Source organism: Eurytemora carolleeae, unplaced genomic scaffold (genome assembly GCF_000591075.1).
Source record: "Eurytemora carolleeae unplaced genomic scaffold, Eaff_2.0 scaffold1169, whole genome shotgun sequence".
NCBI lineage: Eukaryota > Metazoa > Arthropoda > Copepoda > Calanoida > Temoridae > Eurytemora > Eurytemora carolleeae.
This window is the reverse complement of record NW_019397137.1, coordinates 57,561-73,456: the sequence shown is the minus strand read 5'-3', so window position 1 is coordinate 73,456 and position 15,896 is coordinate 57,561. Positions and strand designations below refer to the sequence as shown.

At 33.5% G+C, this 15,896-nt stretch overlaps 1 protein-coding gene across 2 annotated transcripts in view; it reads left to right on the top strand.

The window, feature by feature from the left end:
• LOC111712261 (uncharacterized) overlaps positions 1 to 12,423 on the top strand; it is a 23,341-nt gene extending 10,918 nt beyond the window's left edge. The window contains exons 2-9 of one of the 2 annotated variants that reach the window (XM_023486833.1): positions 2,364 to 2,406; positions 3,653 to 3,718; positions 6,663 to 6,721; positions 8,651 to 8,710; positions 9,360 to 9,481; positions 10,374 to 10,424; positions 11,062 to 11,460; positions 11,768 to 12,422. In XM_023486833.1, coding sequence (XP_023342601.1) covers positions 2,364 to 2,406; positions 3,653 to 3,718; positions 6,663 to 6,721; positions 8,651 to 8,710; positions 9,360 to 9,481; positions 10,374 to 10,424; positions 11,062 to 11,460; positions 11,768 to 12,214 — 1,247 coding nt within the window. In that variant the 3' untranslated portion in view covers positions 12,215 to 12,422. Of the gene's footprint in view, positions 1 to 2,363; positions 2,407 to 3,652; positions 3,719 to 6,662; positions 6,722 to 8,650; positions 8,711 to 9,359; positions 9,482 to 10,373; positions 10,425 to 11,061; positions 11,461 to 11,767 lie in introns of both variants that reach the window. The other variant, XM_023486834.1, reaches the window with a different exon arrangement.
• The last annotated feature ends 3,473 nt before the right edge of the window (positions 12,424 to 15,896 follow it).

The window sequence follows — 15,896 nt, the reverse complement described above, 5'->3', positions numbered from 1 at the left end:
TATTTTGCCCCCCCCCCCACATTTATTTCCGTATACGCCCTTGTTCCAAATTGAAATATAAGATTAGTCTAGTAATAGTTAAAATAGTTTGATATTTGATATATCTTTTATTTTTAGGTTTGTTCGGAACTGTTTAGAAGATTGTAAGAGTGTAAAAGTTTATGGATCCCCTGGTTTCTCAAATCAAGTATTTTCAAGCTTGAATCAAAAATTGTATGACAATTTATGAATAAAAATCTTTTAAAGTCACCAATTTTTAGTAAGATATTCTAATATTAGTTTGAATTATTAATGTTTAAGTTTTCCTTAAAAAGTGTAATTGAAATTAAAGAAAGGTTATTATTAATAAAGAAAGGTTATCTATTTTTTAGTTATATAAATTACCATGATCCATGTTTAAATGAAAATAAATATTTTCAGAAATCACCCCCGAGTAATGTAATATACAGATTGACCTTTGGAAGTGAAGTACATGGCCTGTACAATTAGTAAAGGATTAGCGTACATCATCACTCTATATACTATAACCTCGTTGGAATTAAATCAATCGGTACAAGATGGAGATCAATGCTTGATCCCGAGATTAACAACAAAAAGTTCTAAATAAAGTTTACATCGTATATTTGATATAAAAACAACGGATACAAACTATAGATAAAATAGTATTCAATCCTTCTCTGGCACAATATGTTAGTCTTAAACAGAATTAAAGCCTATTAGGCCTATCCGTTATTGAAGGCATGGCTAATGGGAAAACAAACATTGTTAAACCAACTTGGAGATTTTACGTTTTTTATAATAATTTGTCACTTAGTGACGTACCCGGCGTCCCCCGCGGTATTATAAAAAGATTCCAATAAATCGGTGAAAGACGACCTTCTGTCTTAAAAATTTCTCCATAACTCCATCCTTTGCTCCGACTACTACTACTACTCTATAAATCCTGAAGTCACTTTTATAGAGAACTGCAATAGAAAATAATCAAATTTGAGATTACAAAACAGGAAAAACTTCATCAGTTTTGATCAGGCAAAGGTTTAAAGGGTACCAACTGTGAATTGGCCATGCTAATCTAAAAATGAGTAATCACTGGAAATTACGTGTACGGTCCCTTTAAGCTAATTAAGCCACCCTTCCTTTCCTAAAGATACAGAGAGAAATTTTTTATTTTTTTATTTTTCACGGGCCTGGTCAACATTTCCGGTCCCAGTTTGTACTGTATCGCCCGGACATTGGGTCATTAAAGCAGACACTCAATAGGACTAGCCGGTGCAACAAGGTTGACGCGGTCAGAATTTAGGTTGAAATTACTTTTACTAAAGGGTCAGAGGTGCGTGACATATATCTCTTCCTAAGTTTTACACACACACACACACAAATATACACTCATACATATATATTTCGCCTTTATTAGAATGTTCTCCTAAAACTAAACTGTCATCTTTTATCTCGAATATTCTAACCCATTTATCTTTGCAATATGATGGTGGAAACCTTTGATATTTCAAACTTAGTTTATTTGATCTAACAGAATTTGTAATTTGAAATATCTAAGGTCTGCGACATTGGGTTGCAAAGGTCTTTTTGGAGAAGACTCAATTCCAATTTGCCTGCACACCAAAAGTTGCAATTTAAAATAAAAATTTTTATTTATTTTGTTTTAAAATTATTCAATTTAAGGTAATTCTTTATTTCTAACTATATTTTTTAGAATGTTCTAAATATTTCTAGGACATTCTATAGAAATTCCAATTCGTGTGTTTATCTATCTACCTTCCTTTACATACAACATTGGGTTAGCAGGAGGGAGAATTGGTAATATTGAATTAAGGCGGAGTCATTGTTTTTCAATTGTTTAATGTTTAATGTTTATACAACTTCAGTCTAATTTTAAACCTGGACCTGTTAACATTTACACTGTTAGTAAAATTTGAAAATTTTGTTTCATTTCAAAATTTTCGTCAACAATTACTAAAAGATTTTTAGGAATATAAAAGTTTGTTAGATATTTCTAAAATTGAGTTAATAATTTTACATAAAACGTTTGCTATTCCATAATGCTTACGGTTAATAGAAAAAAATGTTTCTTTGCCAAGTGAAAATATTTCAAAAAGTGCATTTTCAATTTCTTCTCGTAAATATTATTGGAAAAGTTTTTTCTCATAAGTTTTTTATTGTTTTTTCTACAAAATGTCAGTGGTTCTTTCATAAGTGTATTTTTATTATCTTTCCATATTATCGTAACGTTTTTCTTAATGTGTTTCAAAAAATAGTTCTTAAACTAATTCATAAAACTGTATTATGCATTATGTAATTTTAGCATTTTGAATACTTTTATCAATAATAGTTTTTTTTAATTTTAGGAAGAATGGGAAGCAGAGATGGGGTTGCAGAATCAAGACTAAGGTAAAAGACAGGATACAGGATACATGATATAGGTGATACTAGATGAAGTAGCCGGCGTTGCCCGGGGATTTTTTTAAAATCAAATTTTAATCGATTTTTGTACCCAAGGGTACCAATGAGTTTAACCAACAAATGTCAGCCAATTCGGCCCAGCCGTTTAGTCAGCTATAGCTAACTGACAAATACACATAAATGTATGTATATAAGCGAAGAGCTTTATTATATAGATGGTACATGATACAGGATACAGGATGCTGAATAAAGGATAATATGGTACAGAAAAGAGGATACAGGATACAGGATGCTGGATAAAGGATAATATGATACAGGAAAGAGGATACAGGATACAGGATGCTGGATAAAGGAAAATATGATACAGGAAAAAAGATACAGAATACAGGATAAATGTTACAGAATAAATGATACAAGATACAGGGTACAGGATACACGATATAGGATATATGATACAGGATACATAATACAGGATACAGATTCTTAGGATACAAAATGCAGGATACAAAGTGCAGAGTACAGAATACAAGCTGAAATTTGAATATCCCATAAATTGCAAAAATATTAAAATATTAAAACAAGGACCGGAAGCAAATGCATTTTTCTGCAGTTTACAGCTGCAATTCAAATATTTTTATGGAATCATACGTGATTCATTTTTACCTTTAAATCTATAAACACATAGAACACATTATCTTTAAAAACCGTGGGTTCTGAAAAAAAATAAATAAAGAGGCCACTGCACGTTCAAACCCTGAATCACCGCTTCAAAGTTAAAGATTCCTTAGGATTTGATTAGAAGATTCAGAATTTGAACCGGTGATAGCTTAGCAACCTCTACAATTCATTTAATTCGGTTCCTATAGTTAGATATTCAACGTTCATTTTAGTTTTTAAAATAAAAATTTGCAATACTTCCTGATGGTGCAAACCTGATGGTTCGAACCTGATGGTTCAAACTTGATGTTTCAAACCTGATGGTTAAAACCTGATGGTTCAAACCTGATGGTTCAAACCTGATGGTTCAAACCTGATGGTTCAAACCTGATGGTTCAAACCTGATGGTTCAAACCTGATGGTTTAAACCTGATGGTTCAAACCTGATGGTTCGAACCTGATAGTTCAAACCTACTGCAGGGTCTACAAATTGATACAGCCGGCCATATATCCAAATAGTTAGTCCATGACAAAGTTCGGGCCACGGCATAAATTATGAAATCAACCATTTTTTCAGGAGTGAAGGAAATCTTGGATCTGAGTCAAGGATTGGATTAGATGAGGTTCCAGGACAGATATCCAGGTAGGAGTTGGATACAGATATCCAGATTGAGGTTGCAAACAGATATCCAGGTAGGGGTTGTATACAGATATCCAGGTAGGGGTTGCAAACAGATATCCAGGTAGGGGTTAGATACAGATATCCAGGTAGGGGTTGGATACAGATATCCAGGTAGGGGTTGTATACATATATCCAGGTAGGGGTTGCAAACAGATATACAGGTAGGGGTTAGATACAGATATCCAGGTAGGGGTTGGATACAGATATCCAGGTAGGGGTTGTATACAGATATCCAGGTAGGGGTTGGAAACAGATATCCAGGTAGGGGTTAGATACAGATATCAAGGTAGGGGTTGAATACAGATATCCAGGTAGGGGTTGCAAACAGATATCCAGGCAGGGGTTGGATACAGATATCTAGGTAAGGATTGGATACAGATATCCAGGAAGTGATTGATACAGATTTACAGGTTGTGGTTGGATACAGATATCCATGTAGGGGTTGGATAAAGATATCCAGGTAGGAGTTGGATACAGATATCCAGGTAGGGGTTGGATACAGATATCCAGGTAGGAGTTGGATACAGATATCCAAGTAGGGGTTGGATACAGATATCCAGGTAGGAGTTGGTTAAAGATATCCAGGTAGGGGTTGGATACAGATATCCAGGTAAGCGTTGGATACAGATATCCAGGTAGTGTTTGGATACAGATATCTGGGCAGTTGTTGGATATTGAATACAGATATCCAGGTGGGGGTTGGATACAGATATCAAAGAAGGGGTTGAATACAGATATCCAGGTATGGGTTTGATTAGGGTTTCCAACGTAATAGATTATTCTCTTACGCGTAATTACTTGCAGTTACGCGTAATAATTTTCATTTCGTGTAATTTCGCAGGATTACGCGTAATTGGGGAAATATCCATTTCGCGAAATTACGGCGTAATTTCGCGTAATTTCTGCAACGTAATTTCGCGAAATTAAGTAATGATTACGCGTAATAAGCGAAACTATAATTACGCGTTATTACGGCGTAATTTCGCGTAATTTCTACAACGTAATTTTTCGAAATTTCGTAATGATTACCCGTAATAAGCGAAACTATAATTACGCGTAATTACGGTGTAATTTCGCGAATAATTAGAGAAACTTCAATTTCGCGAAATTTTGCAATAATTACATCTATTAGATTTTGAAGATTTAATTTTTAATTTAAATAAAACAACTAACTTACAAGGAAAATAATGTCACGCAAGTTGAATCAGAAATTTCAGCCAATACTATGTTGATGTAATTTTTACGTTCGACAACTAAAAAGTTTAACAAAGGGTCAACAATTTATTTTTATCAAAAAAATACATAATCTATAAAGGAATTGAGTCTTTGCCACTAGCTCAACTTTTCTAATCCTTATATCTTAGGAACCTAATGGTGGAAACCTTTTATATTTTAAACTTTGATTATTTAATCTAACAGAATTCATAGTTTAAAATATCTAAGGTCTACGGCATTGGGTTGCAAAAATATAGGGATTAGAAAATAAAATTTTGTGGCAAAGACTCAATTCCTTTTTCAATTTTTGACGACTTGTTAATATTTCAACCTACTTTCTCAAGTTTATCTTCCTTGTTTGAAAAAAAAGTAAAATCGTCAAAATATGTTTGACATGGTTGTAGCGGGTCTTACAATACTTTCCCGCTATAATTATTTCTGAGAATTAATATGTACTTTATTTATTACGGAATTGTTTCGTATTACGTAATTTCGCGTAATTACGCATTAATTACGCGAAACTCGACTTTCTTTCGTAAACGTAATAAACGCGTAATTACGCGTATTGCTCCTGCGTAAGTGAAAGAAAGTGTTACGCGTAATTACGCGTAACGTAATTACGACTGGAAACCCTAGGTTTTATACAGATATCCAGGTATGGGTTTGGTACAGATATCCAGGTAAAGTTTGGATACAGATATCCAGGTATTGGTTTGATACAGATATCCAGTTATTATTTGGTACAGATATCCAGGTAAAGTTTGGATACAGATATCCAGGGTTAGATACAAAATATGCAGGGCTTAGACACAGAGTTACCCACAAAATATGAGACTTCAGAGACAAATATTTAGTTTCATATATTCAGGATTCCAGACAACTTAAAACATTTTTCTTAACTGTCAAATCATTCAATATATTTTTACTTTGAAGACATAAGATGAAATCCACCATTTTATCTTCAGATCGCGGTATTTATAGTCTTACGGGTCGTACAGGGTGTCCCACGAAACATGACAGTTGGTGAATAGTTTTGAATGTCTTCCTCCATAGTCCATGTTACTAGTTATTTGTTTGAATAAACTTTATTAAAATATATTTTACTTAGAAATAAATTTTACTATAATATGGATGCCAGAAAGTATTTATTATTATTCTCTTTGGAAACAAACAACTTGACATATTATGGAAGAATCTAAACTATTCACCAATTGTCATATTTCGTGGGACACCCTGTAATTAAACTCATCCTTACATTAGCCCTATACAAAATAGACAAAAGTTAGATACAATATATTATTGCAATTAATATATACTATTTAGATAAACGAATGAAAAAATAAATAAAGATTGAAAACAACCTTTTTTCTTGATAATTTTTCTATCCTCAATTTACCCCATCCAATGTTCTTGAAAAGATCTTTTTTACAAAAAAAGCTAACAATTTGCAATGACTAATATTCCTGACAAATGAATTAAATTCTGAATGTTTATTTAGGTTTATAGTTTACACATGTATAAATGCTAATATATAGTGCATTGTTTAACTGCTCATGCATAATTAGATCAACTGTACTCTAGAAAAGTAGTCCATAAATAAATAGAATTTTAGAAAAAAAAACTTTATTAAAAATTTCAATATAAATATGCAGATTTTCCTGACTGACCTGATCTCACTGACCTTATTTAGGATCTTGTTTGGCAACAATGGTGGCTCCTCTAGACCCTCTTATAACCCTCCTGGAACAGGTATAACAGGAACAATGATGGCTCCTCTATAGACCCTCTTATAACCCTCCTGGAACAGGTATAACAGGAACAATGGTGGCGTATCTAGACCCTCTTATAACCCTCCTGGAACAGGTATAACAGGAACAATGATGGCTCCTCTATAGACCCTCTTATATCCCTCCTTGAAAAGGTATAACAGAAACAATGATGGCTTCTCTAGACCCTGTTATATCCCTCCTGGAACAGGTATAACAGGAACAATGATGGCTCCTCTAGACCCTGTTATATCCCTCCTGGAACAGGTATAACCGTAACAATGATGGTTCCTCTAGACCCTGTTATATCCCTCCTGGAACAGGTATAACAGGAACAATGATGGCTCCTCTAGACCCTGTTATATCCCTCCTGGAACAGGTATAACAAGAACAATGATGGCTCCTCTATAGACCCTCTTATAACCCTCCTGGAACAAATATAAAAGAACAATGAAGTGCTACAGTGGGACCCATAAAATTGTGGAATAAGAAGACGTTTGTCCCATGCACTTATAAGTTGATGTTCAAGATATAGCTAGAAATTGGCATCGTGTTGAAATACGTTTCAAACTTTAAAGAGAGGTTCCACAAGGATCTGAGATAATTCAGCTATTTTGAAATTGTCCGCTGGATTGTTTTTATTACATCATGAGAGCCAGTTTCATTCTGAACAAAGATATCAACCAAAACAATTTTTCAAACCGAATGGAAAAATCGTTTTGAAAAATAGTTTTGGTTGATATCTTGGGTCGTAGAAAATGGTAAAATAATGGTAGAATTTGATTTTAACAAGTCTCAAATCTTTCAGATTCTTTTACAGCAAATTTAAAGCCAAAACCTGTAAATGTTTAAACCCATCAGTAGGTTTAGCTGGTAAACCTATTTCCTTAGGAACATTATTAAATGCACCTACATATGATTGCTTGAATTCTTAATTCTTTAATATGGGTCCCACTATGGATGATAAGCCGTATGAAAAGGTGATAAAATGCATGCTTTGTGAGGTTTAGGTTTTTTGGTTCTTACATGGTTTAAAAACTGGGCTAGGAGCCTGGATTATCAGTTATCATTGGATTCTAACCAACCCTTTAATTTCTAGGTTATGAAGCTCCCAACTCCTATTTTAGAGAGAATCTTATCAAACTATTCTCTAGATTATGGAGCTCCTAACTCCTATGTTGGAGCTTATAATGACCAACCCTTGTAATCTCTAGATTATGGAACTCCAAACTCCTATTTTGGAGCTGATTCTAACCAACCCTTGTATTCTCTAGATTAGTGAGCTCCCAACTCCTGTTTTGGAGCGGATAATAACCAACCCTTGTATTCTCTTGGTTATGGAGCTCCGAACTCTCATTTTGGAGCGGAAAATAACCAAACCTTGTATTCTCTAGGTTATAGAGCTCCCAACTCCTATTCTGGAGCGGTCTAACTAACCCTAGTATATGGAGCTCCTTACTACTATTTTAAAGATGATACTAACCAATTATTCTCTAGATTATGTAGACCCCCCCCCCCCAAACTCCTATTTTGAAGCTGATTCTAACCAACCCTCGTATTCTTTAGATTATGTAGCTCCCAACTCCTATTTTGGAGCGGGTTGATAAGCCCTTCTATTCTCTAGATTATGGATCTCCCAACTCCTCTTTTGGAGCTGATACTATTCTCTATAAGGTTAAGAAGCTAACAACTACAATTTAGGAGCTGATATTAACGAACCCTACTATTTTCTAGGTTTTGGAGCTCCCAACTCCTATTTTGGAGCGGATACTAAGGAACCTTTCTATTCTCTAGGTTTTGGAGCTTCCAACTCCTATTTAGGAGCTGATATTAACCAACCCTTGTATTCTCTAGGTTTTGAAGCTGGGCTCCTATTTAGGAGTTGATACTAACGAACCTTTGTATTCTCTAGGTTATGGAGCTCCCAACTCCTATTTTGGAGCGGATCCAAGTCAGCCGTTCTATTATAATGGTCAGTGCATGCTATAGAAATTTTACTTATTTGAATAAAAAAATGTTAAATTGTTATTTTGAACAGTTTGACTTTTTCTTGTTTCACGTGTTGGTGTAAGTTTTTTTGCTGACGTATCCTTGATCGTTTCCTTATTTTTCCAATTCAAACCTTTAATTTAAAATTGTAGAAATGGTAACATTTACATTTAATATGTTTTTATAAAGACCTATTTGAACGTGACATTTAATCCCCTCTTAATTCAATCCCCGCTTAAGTCTTTGACTGATCAAGGTTGATGGACTTTTCCTTATTTATATATACAGAAACACGTTGTTTGCACGTTGTACGTTGTTTTATATTTAAGGAATATTAATATTTTATTAACGCTAGCATACACTTAATATGCACGATTTTTTACACAATATCTAAGAAATAAATACACTGAGACCCTTGTCCTCGATGATCAGTCAAAAGTTTAAAAGATTATCTTATTGAATTTCCAATTGCCCTTTTTGCTTGGAAGGTCGCCTAAAATTTCACTTACAGTTTTTTGATAATGAAAAATGAAATAAAAAAGTATTGGCTAGGGTTGGTTGTATCTATTGTATATATCTCGATGTTTATTCAGTAGGCAGATTCATCTCAAAAGATTTTGTTTCTTGTTCAGGATACGTTGATGACCTGTACTTTCTGGTAAAGCTAGGTCAGGTTGCTTTGATCATCTTTATCATCATGGCCGTCTGTATCATCCTGGCTCTTATTATCACATGCTGCTTCAGTCTATTCAAGGTATACAGGGTTACCCACAAAGAATGAGAATTCAGAGACGACTGTACGAAATCTATACTGTCTGTTTCATGGTTTCCTGCAAGTTCAAACTTGTTTCGTTCTTTTTAAATTATAAAATATAGCTATACAATGACTACAGTTAAGGCTAAAGACTTAATTAGACATTGAAATCGTCCTATTTTAATAGTTTCAGGTCGTCTTTACAGTTTCATTCTTTGTGGGTAACCCTGTATATAAATGTTCATAATTTTTTTTCTATTTTGCTATTGTGATTAAATTTGGCTTTTCCATATATAAAATTAAACAATGTAGAATAATAGATTTTTAATTACAATATCAAAATGTTGTCACGATCTTAAATTAATGGGAGAATTTTTGGTAACTAATAATTTGGTAACAATTTGGTAACCTCACGATTTGGTAAACCGACAATTTAGTAATCGACTATTTAGTAACCGAAAATTTGGTAACTAAAAATTTGGTAACTAATAATTTGGTAACAATTTGGTAACCTCACAATTTGATTAAACGAAAATTTGGTAACCGACAATTTGGTAACGAACAATTTCCAAATTGTAAAGTTACCAAATTGTTAGCTACCAAATTGTGAGGTTACCAAATTATTAGTTACCAAATTGTCAAGTCACCAAATTGTCAAGTTGCTAAATTGTCAAGTTGCTAAATTGTCAAGTTTTGAAATAGTTAGTTACCAAATTATTAATTACCAAATTGCGAGGTTGCCAAACTATTTGTTATCAAATTGTTAGTTACCATAAAGGTTAGTTACCAAAAATCCGCCAATCTTAAAATTTCTTAGCTAAATCTTATCTTTTTTAAAGAACAAGATAAAACACATGCACTTTTTTAAAAGTATTTATCATTTAAATTTTAGAAGAAGAAATCATCTGATTCGGGCCCAAAACCTTACATTTATAATTCTCAGGTAAACACACTTCTTATTTTAAAACTTGTAATAAAGGTTTTATATAACTTCACGAAACCTCGTCTACCCTTTTTCTTCTTAAAAACTGTAATTAAGAAGCATAGAACATATTATCATCGTAAATTCAAATGACCCTCCAATAGAACAGATTATCATCGTAAATTCAAATGACCCTCCAATAGAACTGATTATCATCGTAAATTCAAATGACCCTCCAATGAACAGATTATCATCGTAAATTCAAATGACCCTCCAATGAACAGATTATCATCGTAAATTCAAATGACCCTCCAATAGAACAGATTATCATCGTAAATTCAAATGACCCTCCAATAGAACAGATTATCATCGTAAATTCAAATGACCCTCCAATGAATAAGTGACATATGAGTCACGAAAACCTTAATTCTTATAAAAGAATAAAAGATGGAGATAGATCTTTGTGTTCTGCCTGAAATTTGAGAAACACTGGCTGTGGCTTTTCCATGCAGTAACTAACTGAAAACGTGCGGCATAACGAACGATTCTTAAAAAAGCCTTAAATAGTTTGACAACTTTTAATCTGCATGTTACTAGAAAATACGCCAACAGTCCCTTTAAAAGCTAAATTTTTTGCTGATTAATCTCTCTTGTTGAGGCTGCAGGTTACAGGGAAGGAAAAGGAGAAGGAGAAGAAGAGGCCTCTCAACCTGGTCATGCTCCCCCGGGGGGAGTAGATCCTGCCCGGGACACCGGGCACAGCACAGAAGATCTTGCCCGGGGGACCGGGCTCGGGGCAGGAGGACTGGGAGACAGGAAAAAAGGAGGATTTTTGTCCAGATCATCTGGGTTTGATAATCTTAATTTTGACCTGGACTCTCCGTCGACTCCGAGTGGGGGTGAGAGTACGAGAGGACGGAGAAGGAGTAAGGACGGGAGCAGGAGCAAAGACGGGAGTAGGAGCAAAGACGGGAGCAGGAGTAGGGATGGGAGCCGGGGGAAGAGTAGGAATAAAGGGACAGTGAACAGATCTAGTACGGAGAGTGGAAGTAGTCAGGTTAATTTTATTCTTTATTTTGACAAATATTAAAATGTATTTAAAAACAAAGCAAAAACTACTGGAACTTCTTATTATTGAACATTATAGTTAGCAGTTGCTAAATTCTTGACTCCCAAAGTTTCCGTTAAAGGATAAAGAGGATAAGGATAAACTTGATGCCATACAACTTTTAACCTATAATGATTCTGCAAGATCAAATATCAAAAGTTTGAAATATTTAAGGTTTACACATATCCATCAGGTTGCAGAGATAATGGGATTAAAATACAAGAGTTTGTTGTGAATTTTCAGTTCAATTTTTTAGGAGACGAGTAGCGTTTCTGTTGCTCTATCTCCTGAGCCTGTAGTTCGTCAACCCTGGAGTTCAGAAACCCATAGACCCTGGGCCAACCCAGCTACAGCAGGTCCTAGAGACACACCGGAAACAAAACGTCCCTGGACCAACCCTTGGAACACAGGACCCAGAGCAAACCCAACCCGTCCCACCTGGAGCAATGGTTTACCCCAACCTGAACCCAACGCTGTCCGACCAACCAATGACTCCTTTAGTATGTCTGACGCGAGCCAAAATCGATCAATCACTTATTATGAAGTTCCGATGGCTACGACAGTGAACACCTTCAGTCAGCTACCCTCCCCCCTCTCCTCTTCCTCCTCCTCCGCCTCCCCACCCCCTAACTCTCCGCCCCCGATACCCACTACAGGCGTAAGATACGCCACGGCGGGTAGACGGATCAGCGGTATTGTATAAAATATTTATATTTATTATTTGTGTACAGTTAACTTAACTGACTTTACTATACATAACAATAGTACTGTTTTAGTTAAATTTTCGTGGATTTCTTGTGTTAATTATTGGGCATTTTATTATCAAACAAAAAGTTGCCCTAAAGATTAAATTAATATATTTATTTATAACAAAGATATATTAAATGTATAATTGTATTAATCAATAAATTTAAAATTGTTTGCGTACCTCATTTTTCTAGTATTGTAAACTAAAGTTAAAGGTGTGGCGACACTTTAAAGTCAACCTTGTCTTGAAAAGTAATGCATACTTTTCTAGTTCTTTAGATCTTGATGAAAATTAGCTTACAACGTTTTAATTTTCTCAGGATACGACAATTCTGGTTTTCTTTTTCAGTGACATTTCATATTCTTATATTTTACATTTTTATTGAGCTAGAGTTTATTACGTTTTCTTTGATATATTTTGATAATAATCGAGTTTATTTCAAACTCACTTAAGATGAAGCTTTTCAATTTGTATTATATACTAGCTGAAGTGCCCGGCGTTGCCCGTGGGAAAAAAATTTTAATTATGAAAAAACACAATATTTTGATTTTTGAAAGAAAAAAATTGAGGTTTTTGAAAAAAATAAAAAATGTCGCAATTTTTTTAGACTATATTACACCTATGGGTTCCCTCTAAAAAATTCAGCCCATTCGGTTCAGCCGTTTGGCCAGCTATAGTTAACATATAAATATACAAATATATATTTAGAGTTGTTAAAAAAATTTTGACTACTGAGGATCGTCATGATGGGGGATGCCATGGATCAGAAAGGGGGGGAGGTATACCAAATGCTGAGGTTTCTTTAATCATTAGTTTCAAATAACAATTCAATAAAACATCTGTCATCAAATAATGTGGAATTCACGTCACAATCTTTTGGGATTTTTTTGGGGGATTTAGATTGATTTAGAACCTACTCTAGACTGTAACCGGGACTAGATCATTCGGTTCAGCCGTTCCATCTATCTATATATATATATAATTCGCTTTTCCGTCTCTCTGTTTGTTTGTGTCGAATAAACGTCAAAACGGCTGAACCGAACGGGCACAAATTTTGTGTGGGAAAGGTTGATGGATGATCAAAATTTCAAAAATTTGTACTTAAAGGTTTTTATTTTTGTAAAACTTTGAAAATGCGCGCAAAAATATTTTGAAATCCGCAAACTTTTTTTGTTCTTGTTTTTACTGTACAAAGAGAAAATGCTCACGGATAAAGCCACAAGTAAAATTTGAAATAGAAGATGGGCCCGAAGCGCACTAAAAGCCTAGTTTTATACCATTGGCTAGAAAATCTAGAAAAAAAGTTATTTAAAATATATATTTAATTTCGACAATAAGATAAGACAATTATAATTGAATTGAAGATAATGTCGTTTTTCTAGCTTTAAATTGTGTTTAATTCTAATAATTACAACATTGTTTTCCTGCAGCAAAAATGGTTATCTAATTCATTCTTGATTAAACGACAAAGCTTTAAAGGTAATGATTTATAATTACTGAGTATGAACGCAAAGTCGACGTTCAAAATCATCCATTTGGGTGGTTACGTTAGAGAATCAGCTTTTTCTAAATTATTATTAAATAACGACGAGAAAAAAGTATCAAAAATTCTACAGTAAACTAAATAAATTCTTAGGAACATATTACTTACTTAATAGAAATTTGTCAATAAATTGATGTTAGAATCAATTATTTATTTTTCATCATTATATTGAATTTCTTATTTTTTACGAGTTTGTTCGCAGATTTCTACAAGTTCTTTAAATGTCGTCTTTTCAATAAAAATTCCAGAAAATCTACAGAAAATTTTTGTGAACAAGACATATTATATAAACTAATAACTGAATAACATTAATTATTTTCAATGATAAGAGTTAATTTTTATTTTTCAACCTGTTCCATATAAACAACTAATTAGTTTTCTGTAGAATCTTTAAATCGATTCTCAAGACTTTGTGATCAAACTTTATTTGTTTCAAATGAATCCTAAAAAAATTCTTCACAAGACTACGTTCTGACTTCTACTACCAACGAATTGTAAATCGGACATTATCTTTAAATGAATTTGGTGAATTGAAATTACCCCTTAGCAACCCTACAGGCCATGTAAGGCAATGAGAAGAGAGAATACAAAAGTTATGAATTTCTAAAGAACAATCAAAAAAATAAATTTTTTTTCTCATATTTAGGGGCAAAATCAAAACTAGAGGAGCTACGAGCAGACAAAGTCGCACCAGGAATTTTAAATAAATTGGACAAAGACTATATATATATATATACTTTGCTTGTTTGCTTGTCTGTCTGTCCGTTTGTATCCAATAAATGTCAAAACGACTGAACCAATTGGGTCCAAATTTTGTGTAGGACCTCGCATGTAGGGATGTTAACATTTTCATTTTTTTGCAAAACGATCGTTTCGTTATATGAAAACGACGACAAAAAAACGAAAACGAAAGAATCGTTTTTAAAGACGATCGTTTTTTCAAAAAGTTCGTTTTTTTTAAAATAGTCGTTTTTAAAACAATCGATTTTATATAAACGATCGTTAACGAAGAATCTTCGTTAACGACCGTTAACGACGAACTTTTGTTAACGATCGTTAACGAAGAGGAAACCGACCTGAAGGGCATCTGTAATTATCATTGAGTATTTTTTAAGAAAATATGGAAAAGTTTTAGCTCCCCACAACGTTTTAACTTCATGTAAGACGACATTCAATAAAGTTGCATGCATTTTGTTCGATCGTTCGTTCGATCGTTTCTTCAAAAACGACCGTTTTTAAAAATTTCGTCGTTTCGTTAACGATCGTTAATGACGACCCTTCGTTAACGATCGTAAAAATAATTGTAAATAAATTTTTTTTAACGATCGTTTTCAAAAAACAATCGTATAAAGAAGGTCCCAAATCGGTTTAAAAAAACGATAGTTTTCTAAAAGTTCAAAACGAGTGGGTTGTTTTTAAAAACGATCCTTTTTTCCAAAAACGAAACGATCGTTTTTGAAAACGATTGAAACACGAAACAAAAACGATCGTTTAACGATCGTTTTCAAAAACGATTAACAACCCTACTCGCATGACCCCAAGGAGGTTTTTCAAAAATTTATTTAAAAAATTTTTGAATTTTTGTAAAGTTTAAAAAATCCACGAGAATATATTACGAAATCTGCGAACTCTTTTTTGTTTTTGTATTATATTGTACATAAAGAAGATGTTCTAATATAGCCACAATTAAAAGTTGAAATAGAAGATAGGCGCGAAGCTCCCTAAAAGCCTGGTATAGTATATATTTATATGTTATATGGTTTAGAAAGTGCTTTATAGACAATATATGTATTCAGTGGTTATTAAAGTGGGTTGAAAACTATATATTTATACATTATGTGGTTTAAAAAGTGGTGAGAATACTATATATGTATATAGTGTGGTTTAAAAAGTGGTGAGAATACTATATATTTATATATTTTGTGGTTTAGAAAGTTTTTGAGAATACTATATACTTATATATTTTGTGGTTTAGAAAATTTTTGAGAACTATATTTATATATTATGTGGTTTGGAAAACTATATATTTATATATTTGAGCAGAACTAATTGCTGTGACAGCTTACTCCTCCTATTGCCCACGAGTTACCCCCC